This window comes from Carassius gibelio, chromosome A25 (assembly GCF_023724105.1).
Source record: "Carassius gibelio isolate Cgi1373 ecotype wild population from Czech Republic chromosome A25, carGib1.2-hapl.c, whole genome shotgun sequence".
Classification (NCBI taxonomy): Eukaryota; Metazoa; Chordata; class Actinopteri; order Cypriniformes; family Cyprinidae; genus Carassius; species Carassius gibelio.
The window spans coordinates 14,299,630-14,320,831 of NC_068395.1; the positions used below are offsets into that span (position 1 = coordinate 14,299,630).

At 37.9% G+C, this 21,202-nt stretch overlaps 2 protein-coding genes across 2 annotated transcripts in view; both read left to right on the forward strand.

Moving 5' to 3' along the window:
• The window catches only part of LOC127946721 (N-acetyl-beta-glucosaminyl-glycoprotein 4-beta-N-acetylgalactosaminyltransferase 1-like), a 174,007-nt gene extending 171,917 nt beyond the window's left edge, over positions 1–2,090 (forward strand). Inside the window, exon 20 of the mRNA XM_052543449.1 lies at positions 102–2,090. Within this exon, the coding sequence (XP_052399409.1) occupies positions 102–216 (115 nt within the window). The 3' untranslated portion in view covers positions 217–2,090. The remainder of the gene's footprint in view (positions 1–101) is intronic.
• Positions 2,091–4,703: 2,613 nt separating this feature from the next.
• The window catches only part of LOC127946722 (ankyrin repeat and BTB/POZ domain-containing protein 2-like), a 51,507-nt gene continuing 35,008 nt past the window's right edge, over positions 4,704–21,202 (forward strand). Inside the window, exons 1-2 of the mRNA XM_052543450.1 lie at positions 4,704–5,280; positions 5,416–6,280. Of these exons, the coding sequence (XP_052399410.1) occupies positions 5,224–5,280; positions 5,416–6,280 (922 nt within the window). The 5' untranslated portion in view covers positions 4,704–5,223. The remainder of the gene's footprint in view (positions 5,281–5,415; positions 6,281–21,202) is intronic.

Consider the following 21,202-nt stretch of genomic DNA (forward strand, 5'->3'; position numbering starts at 1 on the left):
TTAATTTAATTATAAATGATAAATAAATAAAAATAGCATTTTATGAAAAGGAAATTTATAAAATTATTGCAGTTCTTAATCTCTCAATCTCTCTTCTTCAGAGTTCTACAAAACGGCCTGGAGGTTGAGCGTTTAAGACTGAGGAACTTCTTTCACTACTATCACTCGAAAAGAGGCATGTGGAACTCACAGTCCAGTAAGGCTCCTAAAGGATAAAACTGAGCCTCGCTCGGAGACTTCACACTAACAATAGCGGGACCTTGAAGGACCCATCGGTTGTGTCTCTGGGACCCGTCTCATACAGGAGGACCGTGACGCTGCCAAGCTGCTGTCCAAACTCAACACTGGAGAGAGACTCTTATTCACTGAGCGTGGATCTGTGTGTACCTCTGTCTGAACGATCATTGAAGAGTTAAAGGACGTGTTACTCTAGACTAGCAGCTCAGGTACTTTGGGTCACATAACTATGGTTTACAGCACTCAAGATATTACAAGCTGATTGTCTAAAGGTTTAGATGTGCGCTGGTACTTACGTCTGCTTTTATATAGCTGTAAATGTCACTTCCTGTTCAGATGTGATGCCGCCTTACACTTGAACTGTAGAAATGATCTGATGTGCGGCGACTAACGTGGTTTCTCTTTTCTAAAGTCCTGCTGAACTTCCGGACACGACTGGACCAAGAGCAGCCTGCTGAGATATTAAAATGAAGCTGATTTGTCTTTGTATTTGTCTGGATGTCTGAGCTGCTTCGTTTCCTTGTTTCCAATTGATTTCCGTCTTTATTGGCTAGTTTCACATGATGCAGATGAATCCTTTCAGACTGCTGTTTTAGTCTGGGCTTTGGACTAGTCTCATTGATGCAGTATCCATTTCTACAGAGTTCAACGGTAGGGAAAAAAAGATGTCCTCCAGAAGCTGTGTGCCTTTCTTTGATGTAATTTAACATGGCAGTCCATACAGGGTTAGGAAGGAGTCCCGAGGTTTAGCTGTCTGGATTGTGTAAGTCCATAAATAGCTTTGTGTTACGGAAATGAATGAACAGTAGATGATGTTTAGAAAGAATATATTTGTTCAGAATCCAAGGCTAGCTTTTTTAATCTTATTTTGAAAATGTTCACTATCAGTTGGTCCATTGGTCAAGAAATGTTCCAGGTTATTTTCTCTCTCAAAAGTGCAGCTTTTACCACAGAAGAAAAGACTCCCGCCGTCTGTAAACAGTGTTTACAGTAAAGGACATAAACCAGAAGGAGCCTATCAGGGGCAAGGCACGAAATTTAACATTTTTAGATGCTATCGTGAGACGGGATTAATTATTTAAAATGACGTTATAACGATATAAAGAGTATAAAGTATACCGGAAATAATGTGACGAAGGCTACTATTCGTGAAGTACTGTTAATGTTTACAGAAAGACAATCCAGTTTTGTCGATAAAATTAATCTGCTTTAAACTAATCCCATAGCTGAAGAGTTGTTTAGACATCTGTAAAGCTCAAATAACACCCATATTTCTGTGAAAATCGTTTATAAACTAATTAAATACAGCTTTCAGTTACTACACGTCTTGAATATCTTCCACGCGTTTACTGTAAATGATTTTTATAAACCAGGAAACGAGTCAAAATAATTTTCTTTGATTAATCGACAGCATTTTGTTTGACTTCCTATATATCTAACAGGCTTGTAGATGAACACTGTAGTACACTGACACGGGCAGCTCGAGGGTCTGAATGTGTGTATTATTCTGTCGTTTAGTTCAACGCTGTAACATACAAGCTACCGACAACATTGTAATGTGCTTTGATTTCATTTGAGAAATACCGAGATCAGCCCAGATGTTGTGATTTTGAAACCTGCCCTTTTCAAAAGAGTCGCCTAAATTGAGATGTTTCTTTCTCCCCCTGGATCGATGTATCTTCAGACTGCCTATTAGACCATGACAGGACACTAGTACATTACGCCTAACACAGGGATCTGCATTACAAGGTAATTTCTGTGAAATTGTTGTGTAGACATTTTTCAGAATGTTTGCATTTTATTTAAAAATTTTGTTGGGTTCATATTTATGAAAAATAAAGTTTAAAGTCGAAGCATCTCGAGTAGCCTACGTTTTTTTAATCTAGAAACAATATATATATATATATATATATATATATATATATATATATATATATATATATATATATATATATAGTACAGACCAAAAGTTTAAAAACATTACTATTTTTAATGTTTTTGAAAGAAGTTTCTTTTGCTCATCAAGCCTGCATTTATTTGATCAAAAATACAGGAAAAAAATAATATTGTGAAATATTATTACAACTTAAAATAATAGTTTTCTATTTGAATATACTAAAAAAAAAAAAAAAAAAACATAAATATATATATATATATATATTCCTGTGATGCGCAGCTGAATTTTCTGCATCATTACTCCAGGCTTCAGTGTCACATGTAACATCAGTTGATCACATGATCATTTAGTAATCATTCTAATATTCTGATTTATTATGAGTGTTGGAAACAGTTCTGATGTCTAATATATTTGATGAAGAAAAGGGTAAAAAGAACTGCATTTATTCAAATAAATAAATAAATAAAAATTATAAAAATATATTTTCTTTACTATCACTTTTTATCAATTTAACACATCCTTGCTGAATAAAAGTATTGATTTTGAAAAAATGAAAAATAATAATAATAATAATAATAATAATAATTACTGATCCCAAATTACTGACCAGTAGTGTATATTGTTATTACAAAATATTTATATTTTAAAAACATAGCTTTTTTTTCTTTTCTTTTTTTTACTTTTTATTCATCAAAGTATCCTAAAAAAGTATCACATGTTCTGAAAAAATATTAAGCAGCAGAACTGTTTCCAACTTTGATAATGAATCATCATATTAGGATGATTTATAAAGGATCAAGTGATAATGATCCTAAAAATTCAGCTTTGCATCACAAAAATAAATGATAATTTAAAGTATAATTAATTTAAAAACAATTATTTTAAATTTTAATAATATTTCACAATATAAAAAAAAAATCTGTATTTTTGATCAAATAAATGCAGGCTTGATGAGCAGATGAAACTTCTTTGAAAAACATAAAAAAATAGTAATGTTTCCAAACTTTTGGTCTGTTCTGTATGTATAAATATATATATATATCGCATCGTACTGACAATGTCATAGATACATATTCAGCAGGCAAGTATTTGAATAATTTCGCATCACAGCTTTCAAGCACTAGATGGAGCCCAAGTACAGCGTCTATATACACCAGAACAGGTCTTTCGGTGAAAAGTAAACTTTAAAATTCATATCAAATCCACTTCCCATATACTGTATATGTTTTGACTGCACATTCTTCTTTTAATAAACATAACTTAAGTGGCCTCTACACAACGAGTGTATTACACAAGACTGCGCATGAGGCGACGAGAACAGTCAAACTCTGAATCATTCATGAACACAGTCTTAGGAAATAAATGAGAGTGTGTGATTATGGGTCCAGTATTGGTGTTTAATCTTACCGTGGTTACTAACAAACACTTCTTACCAGTGCAGACTCTCTCTAACACTACTGTGAATGTCCTTCTTTAACTCCATATGAAATGTATTCTATTGTAGCAATGAGAATTATGGCGAAAGACTGATCTGTATAAATGATTATATCAGTTGTTATGGACGCCAATTATAGGCTCGTTATCAAGAACGGGTATAGAAGTATTGTGAGTCATTATATTAGGTATTTTTCTCTTCCATTAATCTCCTGATGTGTTGCTGAGAGCACAGTCTCACTCCTCAGTACAGGATGACATGAAGTTTGTCTTGACAGGTTAGGCAATGTTGACATTGTGCACAAACCTGCCCCACCCGTCTGCAATGTTCTGCTAGATTCTTTTATTTATCTTTCTTTCTTTCTCTTTTTATTCCGTAATGAATAGCTGTAATAGTAGGCTACATGTTCTCTATTCACTATGAATACACTATCCTACTAAGTCTACAACTCTTGTCTGAGTTATATATATTATATAGGCCTATATGAAAACATTATTTGAATGCATTTCAACTAATGATATTTGCTAATGACTAAACGATAGCACAAAAAGTGTTACGCTTGATTTGTCCAAATGCTGAAGTCTGTTTAATCAGTCTGAAGCGCGCGCAGCTGAAGATAATTCGTGACGTCATCGCCCACGCTAACACAATGCAAATTCCTTTGCTGGATGAGGATCAGTGATTAACACCGTTACTTGAAACAATGATCCCCTCGAGCTTACTTTGCTTAATTTCAGTACAATGCAACTTTATTCAGCCTTAGTGTGCAAATAATTTTGATAAGTAGTTGTGGGCCAGTATGGGCGGACGCTCGGCTATACAGTAGAAGACAAACGAAAAATAAGAATATATTAAAGAAAATACAAATGCATGAACCGTGTGTTTTAGGTTTACAATACAGAAGTCAATTAATGTTTCGGTTTAAAATATGTTAGATAGAGCCTGAATAATCCATAAATAACCAATAATCCATAAATAATCAATTTATATTTATAAACACACACACACAAAAGTGATGAAACTGAGAAACTGAGTGGGCTGTCTTACGCATTGAGTTTGATTCATTTAAGCGAATCGGTTCACTCAGGCGGTTCATTACAATAAACGGATTGAAAATCGATTCGTCAGTTTGTTTTAGTAAACTTTGCTAACTGTTTTCGTCATAATTATGGGATTCTGGGCACATTGCACAGATTTTGCTATGGGGTCCCCTCAAAATTAAAACTAACAAAAAACTAAAGTAGGCTACTAATTATTTGCCACTGTAAACCTAGAAAAACTAGAATTGAAATCAGCTTTGACCGCGTCGTTGGTTGTAATATGTGAAAGTTGTAGTTCGTCGCTTTTCTGTTTTGAGTTTGGTGGAGGGATTCACAAACGCTTGCGAATCTGTTCAAACGAGTCGTTCAAAAGAATCATTTCGCTCGCGAATCAAACACCTCTACGCCCTCTCTCTCTCTCTCTCTCTCTCTCTCGCCCTCCTGTTTCAGTACAGTCATGAGTTTCCAGCAAGAAGAGGCGTGTGGAGTGAAATGAACATCGTTGTACTTTCCAACATCATATTTGTGGATTAAGTTGTCCATAACCGTCCGATTTAGACTCTGTTGATGGATTTTCACTCTAAACTTTTTGTCCACGTCGGTCTATTATTTTCATGAACTGGATAAGTAAGGCTACTTCACTACTCTTATGGGAACGGACTTTAAGTGAGGTAAGCAAGTTTCCCCAAACATTATCTTTTCGAGAAGATGTAATTTGGACATTTTAAACTATCTATAAAGTGCTACCTGAATGCCAACCAGAAGCTGAACCAGTAGGACCAGTTTGAGTTTCTGGTTCCTCACAGAAAACACAGGAACCCGCAGAGATGGCAGGAACAAACAGCTCAAACATGAAAACTCTGGAGGATCTGACTCTGGACTCTGGCTATGGAGCAGGGGACTCGTGTAAGTCCTTAAGCCTGTCGTCCTCCAAGTCAAACTCGCAGGCGCTCATGAACACCCCTCACCGGGGGAACTGGCGCTACTACTCCGGCTCCATGAACAGCAGGAACAACAGCTGGGATACGGTCAACACAGTGCTTCCCGAGGACCCAGAGGACATTTTCTCCAAGTGCCCTCGCTTGCCGGAGCTGGAGGAGTTCCCGTGGACGGAGGAGGACGTGGGGAGGGTCGTGCGTAAAGGCGCGGGAAAGGGCGCCTCGCTGTCCGCGGAGGCTGTGCGCAGACTGGCCTCTCTGATGCGCAGGGCGCTCATCCGCATCTCCAGAGAGGCGCAGCGGCTCAGTGTCATGCACTGCAGATGCACCAGGTTCGAGGTGCAGAGCGCGATCCGCCTGGTGCTCAGCTGGGCGCTGGCGGACCACTGCGTCTCGGCCACCGTGAAGGCTATCTCTATGTACAACATGAGCGCCGGAGAGCTCCTGCGCAAGGGGAAGTCAGCCCGATGCGGGCTCGTGTTCTCCGTCGGACGGTTTTTCCGCTGGATGGTGGACACTCGGATCGCGGTGCGCATTCACGAGTACGCGGCCATCTGCCTGAGCGCGTGTATGGAGGCGCTCGTGGAGGAGGTGGGCGTGCGCGTGCTGACGGCGGAGACGCCCGGCTGCGTCCTGACGGCGGAGGCGCTGGAGGGGGTCATCAATAATGATCCCGAGCTCTGGGGGGTCCTGCAACACTACGAGCACCTCATCTGCGGGAAGAACGCCAATGGTGGGTACTTTACTGTTATTGTTGCTTAAACTGTTCCACTCATCAGTTCTTTGCGGCCTAGTGGTTAGATTTGGCTGGAGGGTTGTTGGAACCACACAAGGCTCGATCCGTCACCATTGTGCACTTAGGCATGACACCTCAAGATGCTTTAAGGGGAGTGTATACACTGTAAATCACTTTGGAGAGAAGTGTCATTTTCCCCAAGTTGTATTTGGATCATGCTTCCTGATAACTACATTTAAAATAATACTGAAAACGAAGAAACAGGAACACAATTTTATAACTTTTTATTAACTATATTTAAAATAAATGTTATTTCAGCACTTGTTTATGTTTAAGAAGTACTAAAATAACTAAAAACGAAAACTTAATAGAAACTAGACATAATAAATAATAATAAAAAAACTGAATTAGTAGAACTCTAACTGAAATTAAAATGAAAATGGAACATATATAAAAATTAAATTGAATTAAAAATATGATCAGAATTTATAAGTGTATCAGTGATACTAAAACAGCTGATTTTATTTATGCTAGTTGTCAAGTTAACAGTTCTTATTTTAATTTAGTTAAAGTATTAAAATAACTAAATCAACTAAAAAGTAAAACTATATAGACATTAAAAACACTAATAAAAATGAAAAACTAAAACTTGAAAAGATGAAAACCGAATCAAATCAAATTCACAATATTAACCGAAAATTATGATAGTATATCAATGATATTAAAAGAGCTTTTAACTTAAGATTAACAGTTCCTATTTTAATTTAGTTTAACTTGAAGTATTAAAATAAGCAAAACTAAACTAAAAAGAACTAATAAAACAAAACAAAAAAAAATTACTCAAATTAAAATGAAAACAGGAAATTCAGAATATGAACAGAACATTTATTTATACTATTTATACTATTTAGAACAGAAAGAAAAACTATAATAGTATATCAATGATATAAATATAAATATAAATAACACTGATTTGAACACTTATAAATGTATGAATATCAGTAAAATATCTACCTTTACTTAAAGAGAGAGATTTGGTAATAACGAGTTTGCTGGGTTTAAGATTATTCAAGGTTATGAATGTCAGTGGGACATTAGTAAATATGGCTGTTAATGTGACGAACTACACCTGCGGCTACTCTCTGATATGTGCGTGAACTTGTGGGGAAATGACTTCATACATCCCTATCCTCATAAACATCCCTGCCACACCTGATGATTATTACAAATCAGTACCTAGTTCTGCAATATATTTTGGTAAAATACTGGCATAATGTTGAATTATCTGTACTAAAATATAGAATCTGCGATCTGTTGGTAGACCCACACAAATGTTGATAACTTTCTTTATAAGTCGTGCTGGTGTTTGCTCTGAAAGATGAAAATGGAAATCAATTTCCAGAAATCACAGGTCACTGACGTCATTCTGCCTGTGACAGGTCATTACACGCTTCCTCTTCTCCAGCTGTGAGAATTACCCCTCTCTGCAAACTTCTGCATCATCTAGGTTGCATTTTTTTAGTTTGATTTGTCTGTGGTTTACCAGAACTAGCATGAGGTTTTCACAAACATTCCCAAGCGCTTCGTTTCCTCTTTGAGTGAACCAATCTTAACTGACTGACCAGGGAAAGAGAACAAACAACATGTGGTTCGGATTTATCACTGTCCTGCTTTCATCACCATTACTCATAATTTCTGTTTTTCTCTGTCAGACACATGTTTTGATTACTATCTTATGTTTGAGGTTGATATGCATCTAACATATACAAGATTTTTCACTTGTTTGATGACCCATTGAATGAAAATCGTAAGTTTGATTGTTTAGAAAAGTATATTTCTTCAACAAACCTTACGATTTGAGGTATTATTCACATTTGTAGCACTGGTACAGGACAAGGTGAGTGATAGTCATGTATAGCTGATAATAATAGGTAGGTATTGTTTAAATATTTGCTGTATATAGAATATGATAGCTTAAGGTGAAACAGGGGTATTATGGTAAACTGAAACAAACAATAAATATATGCATAAAAACGTTTTGTTACTTGAAATACGTTTGGGTCAGGTAGTTGCAAAAGCTGCGTATTTTCATTTTAATTTGCTAAATGTAATAAAATAACTACAGTTATAACTGAAATGAAAATTAATAAAAGCTACAAAGACATTTCAAAAGTAAAAAAAAATAATAATAAATGCAAAAGTACTAATACTTTAACTAAAAATGAAGTTGTAAAAATTAAAAATATTAATAAATTAATCAATAAAACTTTAAATTATACTATGCTTTGAGTTTAAGCATTGAAATTTCACTACATTTTAGCCTAGGGTGCGTTTACAAGATACCATTTTCAACTAAAAACGGAAAACCTTTTTTTGTTTTGGTTGTTAATTTACGCGACAACAGCATTTTGGGGGCCTGAAAATGCAATGTTTTGAAAACGATACCATTATCGTCTCCGTATAAACGACAAACACAGGAATTTGCGCATGTGTATTATGTGTTTGTCTACGTCCGTGTCTATACGTTTGGATGTGTAGTGTTTCTGTACAAAGTGACATCGCCGACTACTGGCCTGGCATGAATATTACAGCATTTTTAGTCGTATCTGTAGGAATGGGGATCGTTTTGATAATGCGGTCATCTGTTTGTGAAACTTTTCAAAAACACAAAGGAAAAATGTTTCCATTTTTACTACATTGTTGTCATGTAAACGTATCCTAAAATGCCAATTAATTTAATCTACAGAATGAATAAGTGCGGGATATATTGCTTCAAGTCCAGCTACTGACATTAAAAAGACTTCCATGACAACACTGAGGCAGTGGAAAGACTTTATTAGTTAAAATCAGAGGAGTGTGGGTACAATATTTAGGCTACGCTAACAAAAAGCTCTTTTTTGGCACGGTGAGTCAGGATTCTCAGCTCTGCATAATCCGTTCACAGCTCGCTTTCTCTGGGATGCCATGCAGACATCAAATTAGGTCGGTCCATAAAGACAACCCAGTGGATCAATGTGCTTTCAAGACAGTCGTGTTAACAAAGTGCTGCGCGTTCACTTCACAAAACCCTTGTGTGCCATTATTGTTGATGAATGGGCATCTGATCCACTGCATTTCCTCTGTCAAGTGCAGGAGATTGAATCTGAAACGCCTTAAATGTGATGATTTGAGCTGTGACTCAGTGGCCTTTCAGAAAGTACTTGATTACGCATAGCATCTCACAGCCAGATCATTCCTGACCTGTTTTTGTTGGCTGCTATTATTGTGCTTCCCATAGATCAGTACACTTTTCTTAGAAGTTTGCATGGTTTGTGACTTGGAAGTTTAAAGTCGATACAAAGTAGCATCCGGAGCCATTTAATTTCAGTAATATGAATGTCTTTTTTTCTAAGTGAAACAGAATATTGGCAACATCTAACATGGTGTCTAAGTTTAATAACTTGCTCCACCTCTGAAATTAATTCCCTTTCTGATGACATCATCAAGTCCTTTAATTTTTCATCCCCACCCCTGCACCTACCTGTCTTATAGAGACTCTTTTACAGTCAAATTAGTTCCCGCTGGATGAAAATAAGTCCTGTTTTATAGTTGTAGTCATTTTAATAACTAGTTCCAAAGTAAATGACTTTAAGGAAGTAAATAGAGTTGACTTCATGTTGACTTTATTGTAACTGATGGTAGGAGTAGCTTTACTCAAAAGTAATTCATAGTCCATTTGCTACAAAAGTCCTTCTCTGTCATCTGCCAACCAGCCCCACATCTGGAAGTCTTTAAGACTTTGCTTCTCTTTGCCAACTCAAGTCACTCCCACTTTCTCCAACACACACTCTCTGCCTCTTTTCTATTTACTTTAGTCCTTCTTTCCTGGAGCCGTTTCTGTAAACGCACATGCTTTTAACAAGGCACTCACTGTACCAACGCAATCCAATGAACATAAAGATCTAAATGCATAGTTTTCTCTCGCCGATAGTTGCTATTGACGTTTACGTTGCATTTGATTCATGGGGAACACATCTTCATACTTGATACCTGAACAAGTGCTTTCTCAAACTATTGCTGTTGAGAACATCTTTGCACCCGAGCCAGAGCAATACGTGAACTTTGCCGCTTGTCATTTGCGGCAGACTCAGGACAGTACTGGAAGTTTTGGCAAAATTTCAAACATTGGCTACCCTGATGGAAACGTATATTTTTTGCATAAGTAGTCTGCAGCCCAGTGCACTTGTGTCTTGCGGAGGTTATTTTAATGCTTTGTGGATTTAGGATGGCAGTAACAGGGAAAACACCATCTTGTATGGTCAGTGGCACTGTTAATGCATGCTTCCAGCCAAAACCATAGACCCAGCTGTATGAGAAGCTCAGACTTCTCTGAGCTAGTGGCTAAAAACAGCACAAGTTTTATGATGGCTTAAAAACATTTCAAGGGCTACATTTCAAGAGAGCTCCTTAAAACAAGATAACTTCATTATCTAGTCACTAGCATTAGCTAAAACTTGTGAGCTCATGAAACACCCTACATAGGCAGCATCTCTAACTGTGAAACAAATATAGCACTCTTCAGTGTTGGGGGTAACGCAAGTTATGCAATCAGATTACTTCAAGTAACTAGTAAAGTAACGCATTGCTTTTACATTTACAACAAATTATCGGAGTTACTTTTTCAAATAAACGATTCAAGTTACTTTGTTTTCCCATTTATTCACTGACCGCGCTCCTGTCCCTGTGCTGAGAGAATTTGGGAGTGAGGTAGAGGCATTTCCTTCAGCCTGAGGCTTAATAATTTCACTTTTGGTTGAAAGGGCCTTTATAGTTGCCAAAAATAACTGGGTGATATAAAAATTTGGGTAAAAAAGTCACATTATGCATTACTTACCATAAAAAGTAACAAGGGAAACCAATTAGTTACCTTTAATAGAGTAATGCTATTTATTTTAAAAGTAACTTTCCCCAACACTCGCACTCTTCACAAGACAGTAAAAATCACAATTGATTCCAGTAGAGTTTTTTTGTTAGCATGTGGCTAAGCTAACAACATGATTCACACTTAAGCACAAAAAAACGATCACGCACACAAATATTAGGTAAACCGTTAATCACATTTAAGACCTCACTTTGTACTTTCCTGCTACATTGTAGGCGAAAAAACAGTATGCGAAAGAGTGGTATTTCCGAATTCACAATATTCGTAAATCAGTTGGCGAAAAGTCTGCGGATGACCTACAGTACTACTTCCTGCTAAATTCCTTACGTGGACATTTTATTTACAGTGTAATGACACAACTGAAGCTCACATGACAATAACATATAGTACGTCCGGATTACGTTCATATTATAGATATAGTGTTTACTTATTTTAACTTTCATAAGCCCCTTTCACATTGCCATTCCGGCAAATACAGGGGTAAAGTGTTCCTGTAATTGTTCCCTGGTCGCTAGATTTGGCACTTTCACACTGCCAGTGATGACCCGGTATATGTGCGTGCTTTCACACACAACCCTTGAAGATCCCGTAACGACACGTGACATCAGCGCGTGACGTGTAATGTACGAGTCGACAACGCTTGGCGCGTTATACTTTAACTGAAGCAAGCAAACGATCTCTGCATCAGCGCGGAAAGTGAGGAACTAACTGATCTCTGCTTCATTACAGTTTGCACATATGTTTTCGTCGCGAATGTTGATCTTCCTTCAAAACAGCCGGTAAAAGAGTCGCGCGATAACGCACGTCATCACTTCGATACGGAATTAGATCTGGCTTTTGTTCACACAGCGCTCGTTCCGGATCGATTACCGCAATGTTACTATGTCCCCGACCCGGGTTCGATTCGGTAATCAATTTCGGGACGTGGTTGCTTTCACACAGAAGGCGTCCAGGCAATGTTAAGGGAATATTGCGGGTCCGACGTGCAGTGTGAAAGGGGCTATAAGTAATTCCATTCAAAGGATGTACATGCCATTTCAAATGCAGCAATGAGATTTTATTAGAAACCATAAACTACGACTTTTGCCTCAAAACGCATAATGTGTTGCTTATTAATAGTAAGGATGTCGTTAAAGTAAAATATCCAAAAACTACTAGGCTAGTGTTGTATATTTTGTCCAGCTGATTACTAACAATATCTCTAATGTTTTCAACTACTTGTAAATCATGAGAAAATTCCCATTTTAAACAGTGACACGGGGCAGCAGTCACCTGTCAATGACGTTATCCCTTTCTTACCGCATTTACTGATGTAGAAACCACATGACAACAGTGTCCTGCACAAATGCCAACTAGAAAGAGATGCCGATCTCGCTTGTGTTTTACTCGACAGGTGAGTTGTTTTGATTCGTATCTTTACAGAAAACGCATGCTATTATAACAATCAACAAGATTAGTATTATGGGGCATGCACGCCAAATGCGGGGCATCGTGTCTCTAGACTAGGATTAGGGAGGTAGTATATGGCCATCCAGAATATGTGCTTTATAAATACTAATTAACAGCCAATGTTAATAACCGGCATGCTAATAAGCAACTAGTTAATAGTGAGAATTGGTTTCTAAACTAAAGTGATACCAGATTTGATTTATTTATAGGTTGGTTCACCAGGTTTGTCACAATGCATTCTGGGATTACACTCAATCATCATTTTGGCCAAATGAAAGTTTCTAAAAATGTAGATTTAGCTTGTTTCATTTTCATAAACAGCCAGAATCACATCTTTGATCCCTTAAAATGTTGGCAGCTCACTAGGAAGCACTTGAATGTTCTGTTTGCCTAGTCAAACTATATTTGCATAAAGTGAGAATACACATATAGGTATTTTTTAAAATGTTGCTAGAACAGTTTGAATAATGATAAAGCCATTTTAGGAATTGTTGCTTTTACTACAGCACCAGTAGCATTGGAGATGCTAAGTGTGTCTGTGTTACAGTTGAAGGTTGTTTATGGAATCACGAGATTTAGTTCGGGACGTAATCCTGTGAAAGTACTGGAGGCTGGATTGAAGCCGGTCAGCACGTGGCTTTGCAGACGTTCTCATAGGTCAATCCTCTGCCTGTTGCCATGACAACGCTGACCCCAGACAGGAAATTAGGGGAAGTGTGGGAAAATGGCCAACAATGGCACGTGCAGGAGTTTAATGTTGGGGTGAATTATCGTGAGGAGAAAGTGCAATCTTACATTTTCCAGAAGTGGAACATTAAGAAGGGTAAAATGGAGTGATTCTAGATGAATAGTTTCTACTCACTGCAAAGTGCCGAAAAACTCACTTAACGTGTCACTTGTACGTTTACCTTTCAGAAGACAGCGACTTAAATAACTGTTAGTGACTAAAATAGCCTTCAGATCTCTCTTTCCCACAATCTTTTGTTCTACAACTTTGTATTGAATTCAATGCATAGTCCATATTTTTGGATTTTGGCAGTATTGCATATCCTAAAATATTAATCAAAATTAAATAATCCATTTCATTCTGCAATAAAGAACAGAACTGACTTTGGATTTATAAATTTTATTATATTAAATGCACCATATGCTATGTAGATTTTCTATATAAAAAATAAAATGGGTCCGTATGCTTCCTTCAACAATTGCATGTTGTGATTTATCATTTTGGCTTATATTGATGACATCTGATATGATAATAATGAATAAAATCGCCCATATTTTAATGTTCTTTTCAAACAAGACCGATTCCTTCTTTGACCCCTGTGGTTTGTTTCTCTCTCTCTCATTGACAGATCGTTTCACATTTGTCATGATCCAATAAAAGTCTGTCTGTCCCGGTTCTTGTCTTCAAATGCAGCAGGGATGATTTATTGCTGTCGATAAGCAGCCATTTGTGAACATTCCTGTAATACTTAACTGCAGTGAATGGGAGCTGTTGCAGTAAATGGACACAGGCTGTCCTGTAGAGATATGTGTCTGCAGCTGCCATTTTTAGCCTGGAAAGTGCTGATTTAGGTCTTAAAATAGTCTAAAATGTCTAGAGAATCAATTAAAACATGATTCAGAGAGCTTTTCTGAGATTTTGGGCTGTCTGTGTGTAAATGTTATTACACTCTTGTTGAATATTTTGTTGAAGTTTTTTTTTTTTTTTTAGCACTGCAGAATGGATACAGTGACCCCCAAATTTATTTGGAGCCTTTTGGACACTTAAGTTACAAAATGTACAAAAAGTTGAAGCGTTAGACAACATGCTCTTAATATATTTTCATAAGTTTGTCTGATAAACCTGCATGCCATACAATAAAATCAGTAATTGGAGTAAGATGTCCAATAAAAGCTGAGATTGTTTTTAAAAACAAATTTTTCTGAATAAAAATGTTATGAAGACAACATCAATGTAAAGGCTATAAAAGCTTTATTGCTGCTGAGAGGTTTTCTTTTCGTAATGTCCAGGGTGCTTTCTTATCTCTTTAGTGCCCTTAAAAGGTTTGCCAGTGTAGTAAACATAACAGTCCTGAGCTTTCCTCAGTTCCCTCAGGTCATGTCCACTTTAGGTGTACACCACCACAACAACAAAAACTCCAAAACCAATCAGATATCTTTGCTTGAGGACATTCTTCCAACAAAAAGTCTGCTTCTTTATTTATCTGCTTTCTTGAGTCATTTTACTTGTTTTTTTGTTTTTGTAAAACTTGCTGAGGCAGGGGAAATCTACAATGTATTTCCAGCTATATAAGATAACAGCTCTTCCAGTAATCTACTATAAAAAAAATAAAAATAAATAAAAAATCTCTCACCCAAGTAGGAATTTACCTTACAGGCATAAGAATGCATGAAACAACTGGTAGAAAGACAAGCTTCTGCCCTCATATCGAGAGTACTCAAGGACAACAGAAAACATTTGGCATAATATAGTTTATTAGAAATTACCCTACAGTAAATGTTTCTGTTTAACTGTTTAAAGTTGAAGTGGAAGTGAAAGTTGTTTGAACAAGCAGCATTCCCTTTCTGTGATGTTCAGTGTGATTGCATCTGATTTGCTTCAGAGACGTTGAGGCATGCTGTGTCTTTGCTGTTGTGGGCCTGCCCATGACTGAGGACAGATTTAGCTTTGTTATTGTTTAGAGACCCTGGTCGTCCTTATTTTGGACAGGCAGGGTTGTCAGGCTGGACTCAGCTCAGACTTCGAGCTTGTCATAAATCATGTAAATAGCAACTTTTAGAGCACAGAGTCAGTCCAGACAGCTGGACAGTTTTAAAGGGCACCATTGTCCTGACCCTTGATGGTTGTCAGTGGTCACTCATATTTCAGCCACATATCTAAGGTAGTGTTTGCATGTCTTACATGCAATTCTAGTTATGACAAATGTTAAATCCAAACATCTGGTCCATTTAAACTTTAGGTGTGAAGGCCTTTGTTTTTGGATTGAAGCCTCAGTGTCTCTTTGTCGCTCTGCTAATTGGCTGGGGACAGACTTATGACCGGACACTTTTGTCCATGGTTTTAAAACCAAGCTGTGCTCATGGATGTGTGCAGGAGAAAGACATCACATCTGTCCTTCTGCATGTAACGGGACATCTGTCGGACTTAAATGGGGATAAAGCCAGCATTATCACCCCACTTTAATTAACCCACGCTCATTAAAACGAGCCTGAGCTATATAGTAAATGATGCAAGTATAATGAGTCTCACTCTTTGGCTAAGTGTATGTATTACAGCACTTTGGACATCAGGAGAGCTTTTTGGGTCAATTAGTCGTGGGGTGGGCAAGTTGTATTAAAAGGAAGTCCTCCAGACAGAAAGGTCATGACAACTGAGTATTTGATCACTGCTGGTTGTGTCGCTACATCTCAGTCTCTCAATAACTGTCTGAACGTAAGATAGCAGTTTTTGAGGTTTAAAAATGCAGTTCATTATTAAGCACTTTAATTGTCATATGTTTAAAAACAAAGCTGTCTTTTTTAAGGAAAATTTCAGAAGAATGCCCTTAGTGGTTTTGAAATAGTTTTAGCACGTCATAAATAACCAGCCAAGCAAGACCACATGAAGGCCCTGTGGCTCCCTGTAGATAGGAAGCAAGATGGAACGTGCCTATTGCTTTCCCAGGAAAACATTGTGACACTTAACTCCGAATCAGAATCAGAAAGAGCTTTATTGCCAAGTATGCTTGTGCATACAAGGATTTGTTTTAGTGACATAAGCTTCCAGTACACAGAGACAACAAGAACACAGAGACAAAAATAAATAAATAAAATAATAATAATAAAATTTAAATAAAATATAATGTAAATATAAAGACAATATTGCAATATACATTGAAAGTATAATTGTATGAACAGTTGTGGTATAGATGATAATGGAATATAATAGAGTGAGATGCAGGGATGTACTAGGATGGAGGTAGTAATAAAGAAATATAAGGAAATTGCACAATTTTATTGCATACGTGGGGAACATTTAACAGTTCATGAGGTAGATTGCCTGGGGGAAGAAACTGTTCTTGTACCTGGCTGTCCTGGTATTTGTGGCTCTGTAGCGCCGGCCAGATGGCAAAAGTTCAAAAAGGAGATAGCTTGGATGTGAGGGGTGATTCTGAGCCCTTTTCCTCACTCTGGATCTATAGAGTTCTTGAAGGGTGGGCAGGGGAGCACCAATAATCCTTTCAGCAGTCTGAACCATTCTCTGTAGTCTTCTCATGTCTGATTTTGTAGCTGAACCAAACCAGAGAGTTATTGAAGTGCACAGAACAGACTCAATGACGGCTGAGTAGAACTGTTTCAGCAGCTCCTGTGGCAGGTTAAACTTCCTCAGCTGGCGAAGGAAGTACAGGTGTATCTCAATAAATCATGGAAAAGTTCATTTATTTCAGTAATACAACTCCAATTGTGAAACTCGTGTATTAAATAAATTCAATGTACACAGACTGACGTAGTTTAAGTCCTTGGTTCTTTTAATTGTAATGATTTTGGCTCACATTAAAAAAACACCAATTCACTCAATGATAATCTTAACAAATTGGAATATTCTGACATGCCAATCAGGTAATCAACTCAAAACACCTGCAAAGGTTTCTTGAGCCTTCAAAATGATTTCTCCTAAAATCCACCATCATTTCCACTGTTTTGAGCATGTTCAGCTCCAGGTTGTTAAGACTGCACCAGACAGCCAGCTGCTCAACCTCTTGTCTGTATACTGTACTTCAGGAGCTTGACAGAGGGGTCTTTTGAGGCGCAGTCATTGATCTACAGGGAGAAGAGCAGTGAAGAGAGAACACATCCCTGAGGGGCACCAATTTTGTTTGTGCAGCTGTTTGACATACATTTTCCCAGTCTCACTAGCTTTTGCCTATCTGTCAGAAAGCTGGTGATCCACTGACAGATAGAACAGAGAGCTGGGTCAGTTTGGTCTGGAGGGCTGTTGATGATGAATGATGATGTTAAAAGCTTACAAACCTGCAAACTTGAAGGATGAAGTGCAGTCATGTTTACTGCATCATCCATGGACCTGTTCTCTCAGTAAGCAAACTGCAGGGGGTCCAGTAGGGGTCCAGTGATGTCCTTCAGATAAGTCAGAACCAATTTTTCAAATGACTTCATGATGACAGATGTTGTGGCAGTCATTATGTCCTGTTATCTTGGGTTTTTTTGGAAAGTGGATGATGGTGGAACGTTTGAAGCAGGAAGGGACTTCACATAACTCCAGAGATCTGTTGAAGATCTGTGAAAAGATGGGTGCCAGCTGGTCATCGCAGGTTTGCAGACAGGCTGGTGTAACAGATTTGAAGAGCAGGAGGTGGGGAGACAGGGATTGTAGAAGGTGTTAATGGTTGTGTAGAGAGATGGTTAGAATGGGCGTGAGGGGTTTCAAATCTATAATAAAACTAATTCAGGTTTTTAGCAAGTTGTTGAACCACTGATTGCCTTACTGGCTTTCCAAGTCATTGCAATATTCATGGTACATGCAAAATTTTGATGTTATGGTGTTATGATGTACCATTTGTCATTTTAGGATTTAGAAGCTTGATCATGAGTTTCCATTTAAAAAGCTTGCCCTGGTACAAATCTACTATGGGGATCTACCCAATAGTCCATGTGGAATTAAGTAACCAAAGAGGAAAGCAAGGACTATGGCATAATGGCAAGGACTGGAAGGCAGCATTTAGGATATGAGTTAAGGTGCACACTCTAATAGTTAGGTTTTCTAACTAGGTCAACTAAGAATTTTTCATCCTGGTCTAGTGGAGTGAAATTGTGCAGCCAAGCCTCAACTTGTGTCCACATTTGCATCTTGAATTCCCATTAAGCCAGATTGCTAGGTTATAACAGATGTGAGTTAAATGTCTGCTCTCTTCTGGGGTCTAGATCAAGACCATGCCTCATTAACAGTGGCTACTTTTACTTTTAAGGGTCTCTAATTTTTCTTGAAGGAATCAGTCAACTTTTCTCAAACAGTCTTAAGTGTTGGTAGCTTCAAAACATGTTGAAAGGTCATCTACTTTTTACATTTTGGTGAGAAAGACTAGTTGAGGTTGCGATTTTGTAAACTCCCTGGGTGTATTCCTAGTATTCTATGATTATCACCCTTCAAAATGAGGACAGGCTTGGCTCATCTCACTTACCCTGAGAGCAAGTCCAAGCCCTTCTCTCAATTATCTTTGGAAGGCCTGTTAGACCTCAGCCAGGTTCTTGCCAGGCAGAGTTGATTGAGCAACCACAAAGGGCTCATAACGTTATGCTGAAACTCGTGGGAAAATTGAGAAAATCATTTTCAGAGGTTTCTTTGGAAACACGAGGAAGGGGAAAAAAATGAGTAGGAAAGCAGTTATTCAACATGGAGACAAGAAAAGATTCGCTGCTGAATTTCCTGCTGAAGTTCAGGTATCTTCATAAATGATACATGTTTTTATGTCTCTGTTTAACTTACATGTGCAAATGAGCAAGTGGGAATTTTTTATTGCTTTGTAGTAACAGCTTTCCATACAACCAAAGCAGTAGAAATCACCTGTTTTTATGTGAGGAACCGTGCTGCTTGTGAGAAACCATGCTGTTGGATCACAATCTGGCAAAGTAGGTCTCCTAAAATAACAGATAAGAGGTAATTAGCACTCCCAGCTTCCCAAACTCTATGGTACTCATATGGTAAGAGACTGGAATAGAACTGGTATGATTATCCATTTTGGGTGGTCAGCTGAGACTTTATACCTGCTACTAAGATGCATCTCAAAATGCATCCCACTGACAATAACTGTGCAAATAAATTACCTTTATGAGTACAACCGCTTGGCACTGGGGCAGCTGCCTCAAGTGGACAACTTTGTATCTTATGTACCACTAAAAGGTGCATACTAGTACCTTAGAATAGTAATACTTCCCCACTGGGTAATGCCCCAGTGAAAAGCTGTTGTACCCCTAAAGGTACCAGTGCACATTTTTTTCTGAGAGTGCACCATCTTAAATGTTACTTAAGTCTAGCTTTCAGGAAAAGTTCCATCCCCCAATTCTACAGCATCCTGCTATTAGGAAACACCAGAGCAGACTGATAAGTACAGTGTCAAAGAAAGCAGTAGAACAACTAGCACACACATGGCAAGAAACAAAGAAGCTTAATGTCCCATGACACTATGCCACTGTTTAGCACGCAGTCAATCTAAAGCTCAGCTCTCCATCCTTTGCATATGTCTGCTGTTTTAAGACCAAGAGCTTAGAAGTAATAGCAGAGGGCATCTGGGCTGGCTAAGCTATTAGCATGTTGTCAGGCCTAACGGGAGGGGGGAAATGAAGACAAATTTGGAGCAGGGAACTAGTTGTTTGCACAGACGCTAGAGGTGGTAATAAAAGATGGATGCTAACCCTCCAGTACTTTTTTATCACTATTTAGGGTAACTTGTATAATTGGCTGAGCGGTTTGGGTAGTTTGAGCAGACAATGTGGTAAAGCAAACTCAACCATCTAAACTGAGCTAACTAAAGCCAGCCTATATAATAACACAGCAATTATTATAAAACCCTCAAAAACTACTATATGATGTTAAATGTAGCTAACAAACTAACCTCACAATTTTTAATGCAAAAAGGGGTGTTCCATTTCTGGAAAGACTCTGGTTTTGTTTAATACTGTAATAATCCTTCAGACACTATTAAGACTTAGACTAGAAAAAAGTACAACAAAATGGTTTGGACTTTTCTTTACCCTGTACAAGTCAGGAAATGTCTATAACATAACCTCCTATGCTTTGAAGGTATGTAGGAAGCAAACAGGATTTTGGGAGTATGTCTTGCCTCAAAGCCTCAGTTTGAGTATTTTGTGGCAAGGGTAGAGGGGTAGGTTTTAGAAGGAGCCCTCTTCCCCAAATGCTTTTTTTTTTTTTTTTTTGCTTTTTCCATCTGTCTTATGTGCCTGAATGGGGTTTCTGTGGGTGGTCCCAGAGGCCTCTGGGCCAAAGCTTTTCAGCTATGGGCAAACATGAAGTAGTGTTAGCTTGAATGCTAAGATAAATTGAGTCAATTATCTTTGAATTACTGCAAGATTTAGGTAGTAGTCTTAAGTCAGTAATTATTGATGACGTCTAATAAGAACTTCAGTTCTTCTCATTTCCAGTTTCAGATTGTATGATACTTGGCTGTATTGATGGAAAGTTGATTGATAAATAGACATTTTAAATAAATGATCTCAATTTAGTGTCCTTCATGTCAGTCCACAAGTTTTCCCCCAACTAATCTAGCAGTCTGAAGGAAAAGCAGTGCTGGTTCCCTTGGGACCAGAACATATTTCCTTCCGTTCTGTTTTTTGTCCAAGAGTGGGGTGTGGTCACATTTGAATGGGCACATCTGTGTTTACCCTTGTGTGACGAGAATAGTTGCAGTTTAAGAATGTCACAATAAGAGCCACTCCAAGAGGCACCTGTAGTGATGGCAGCTGGGTCCACATAATGGTGGGACCATGAAATTCTGAAGCAGGTGTATCCAAGAGAAGCATGACAGACATTT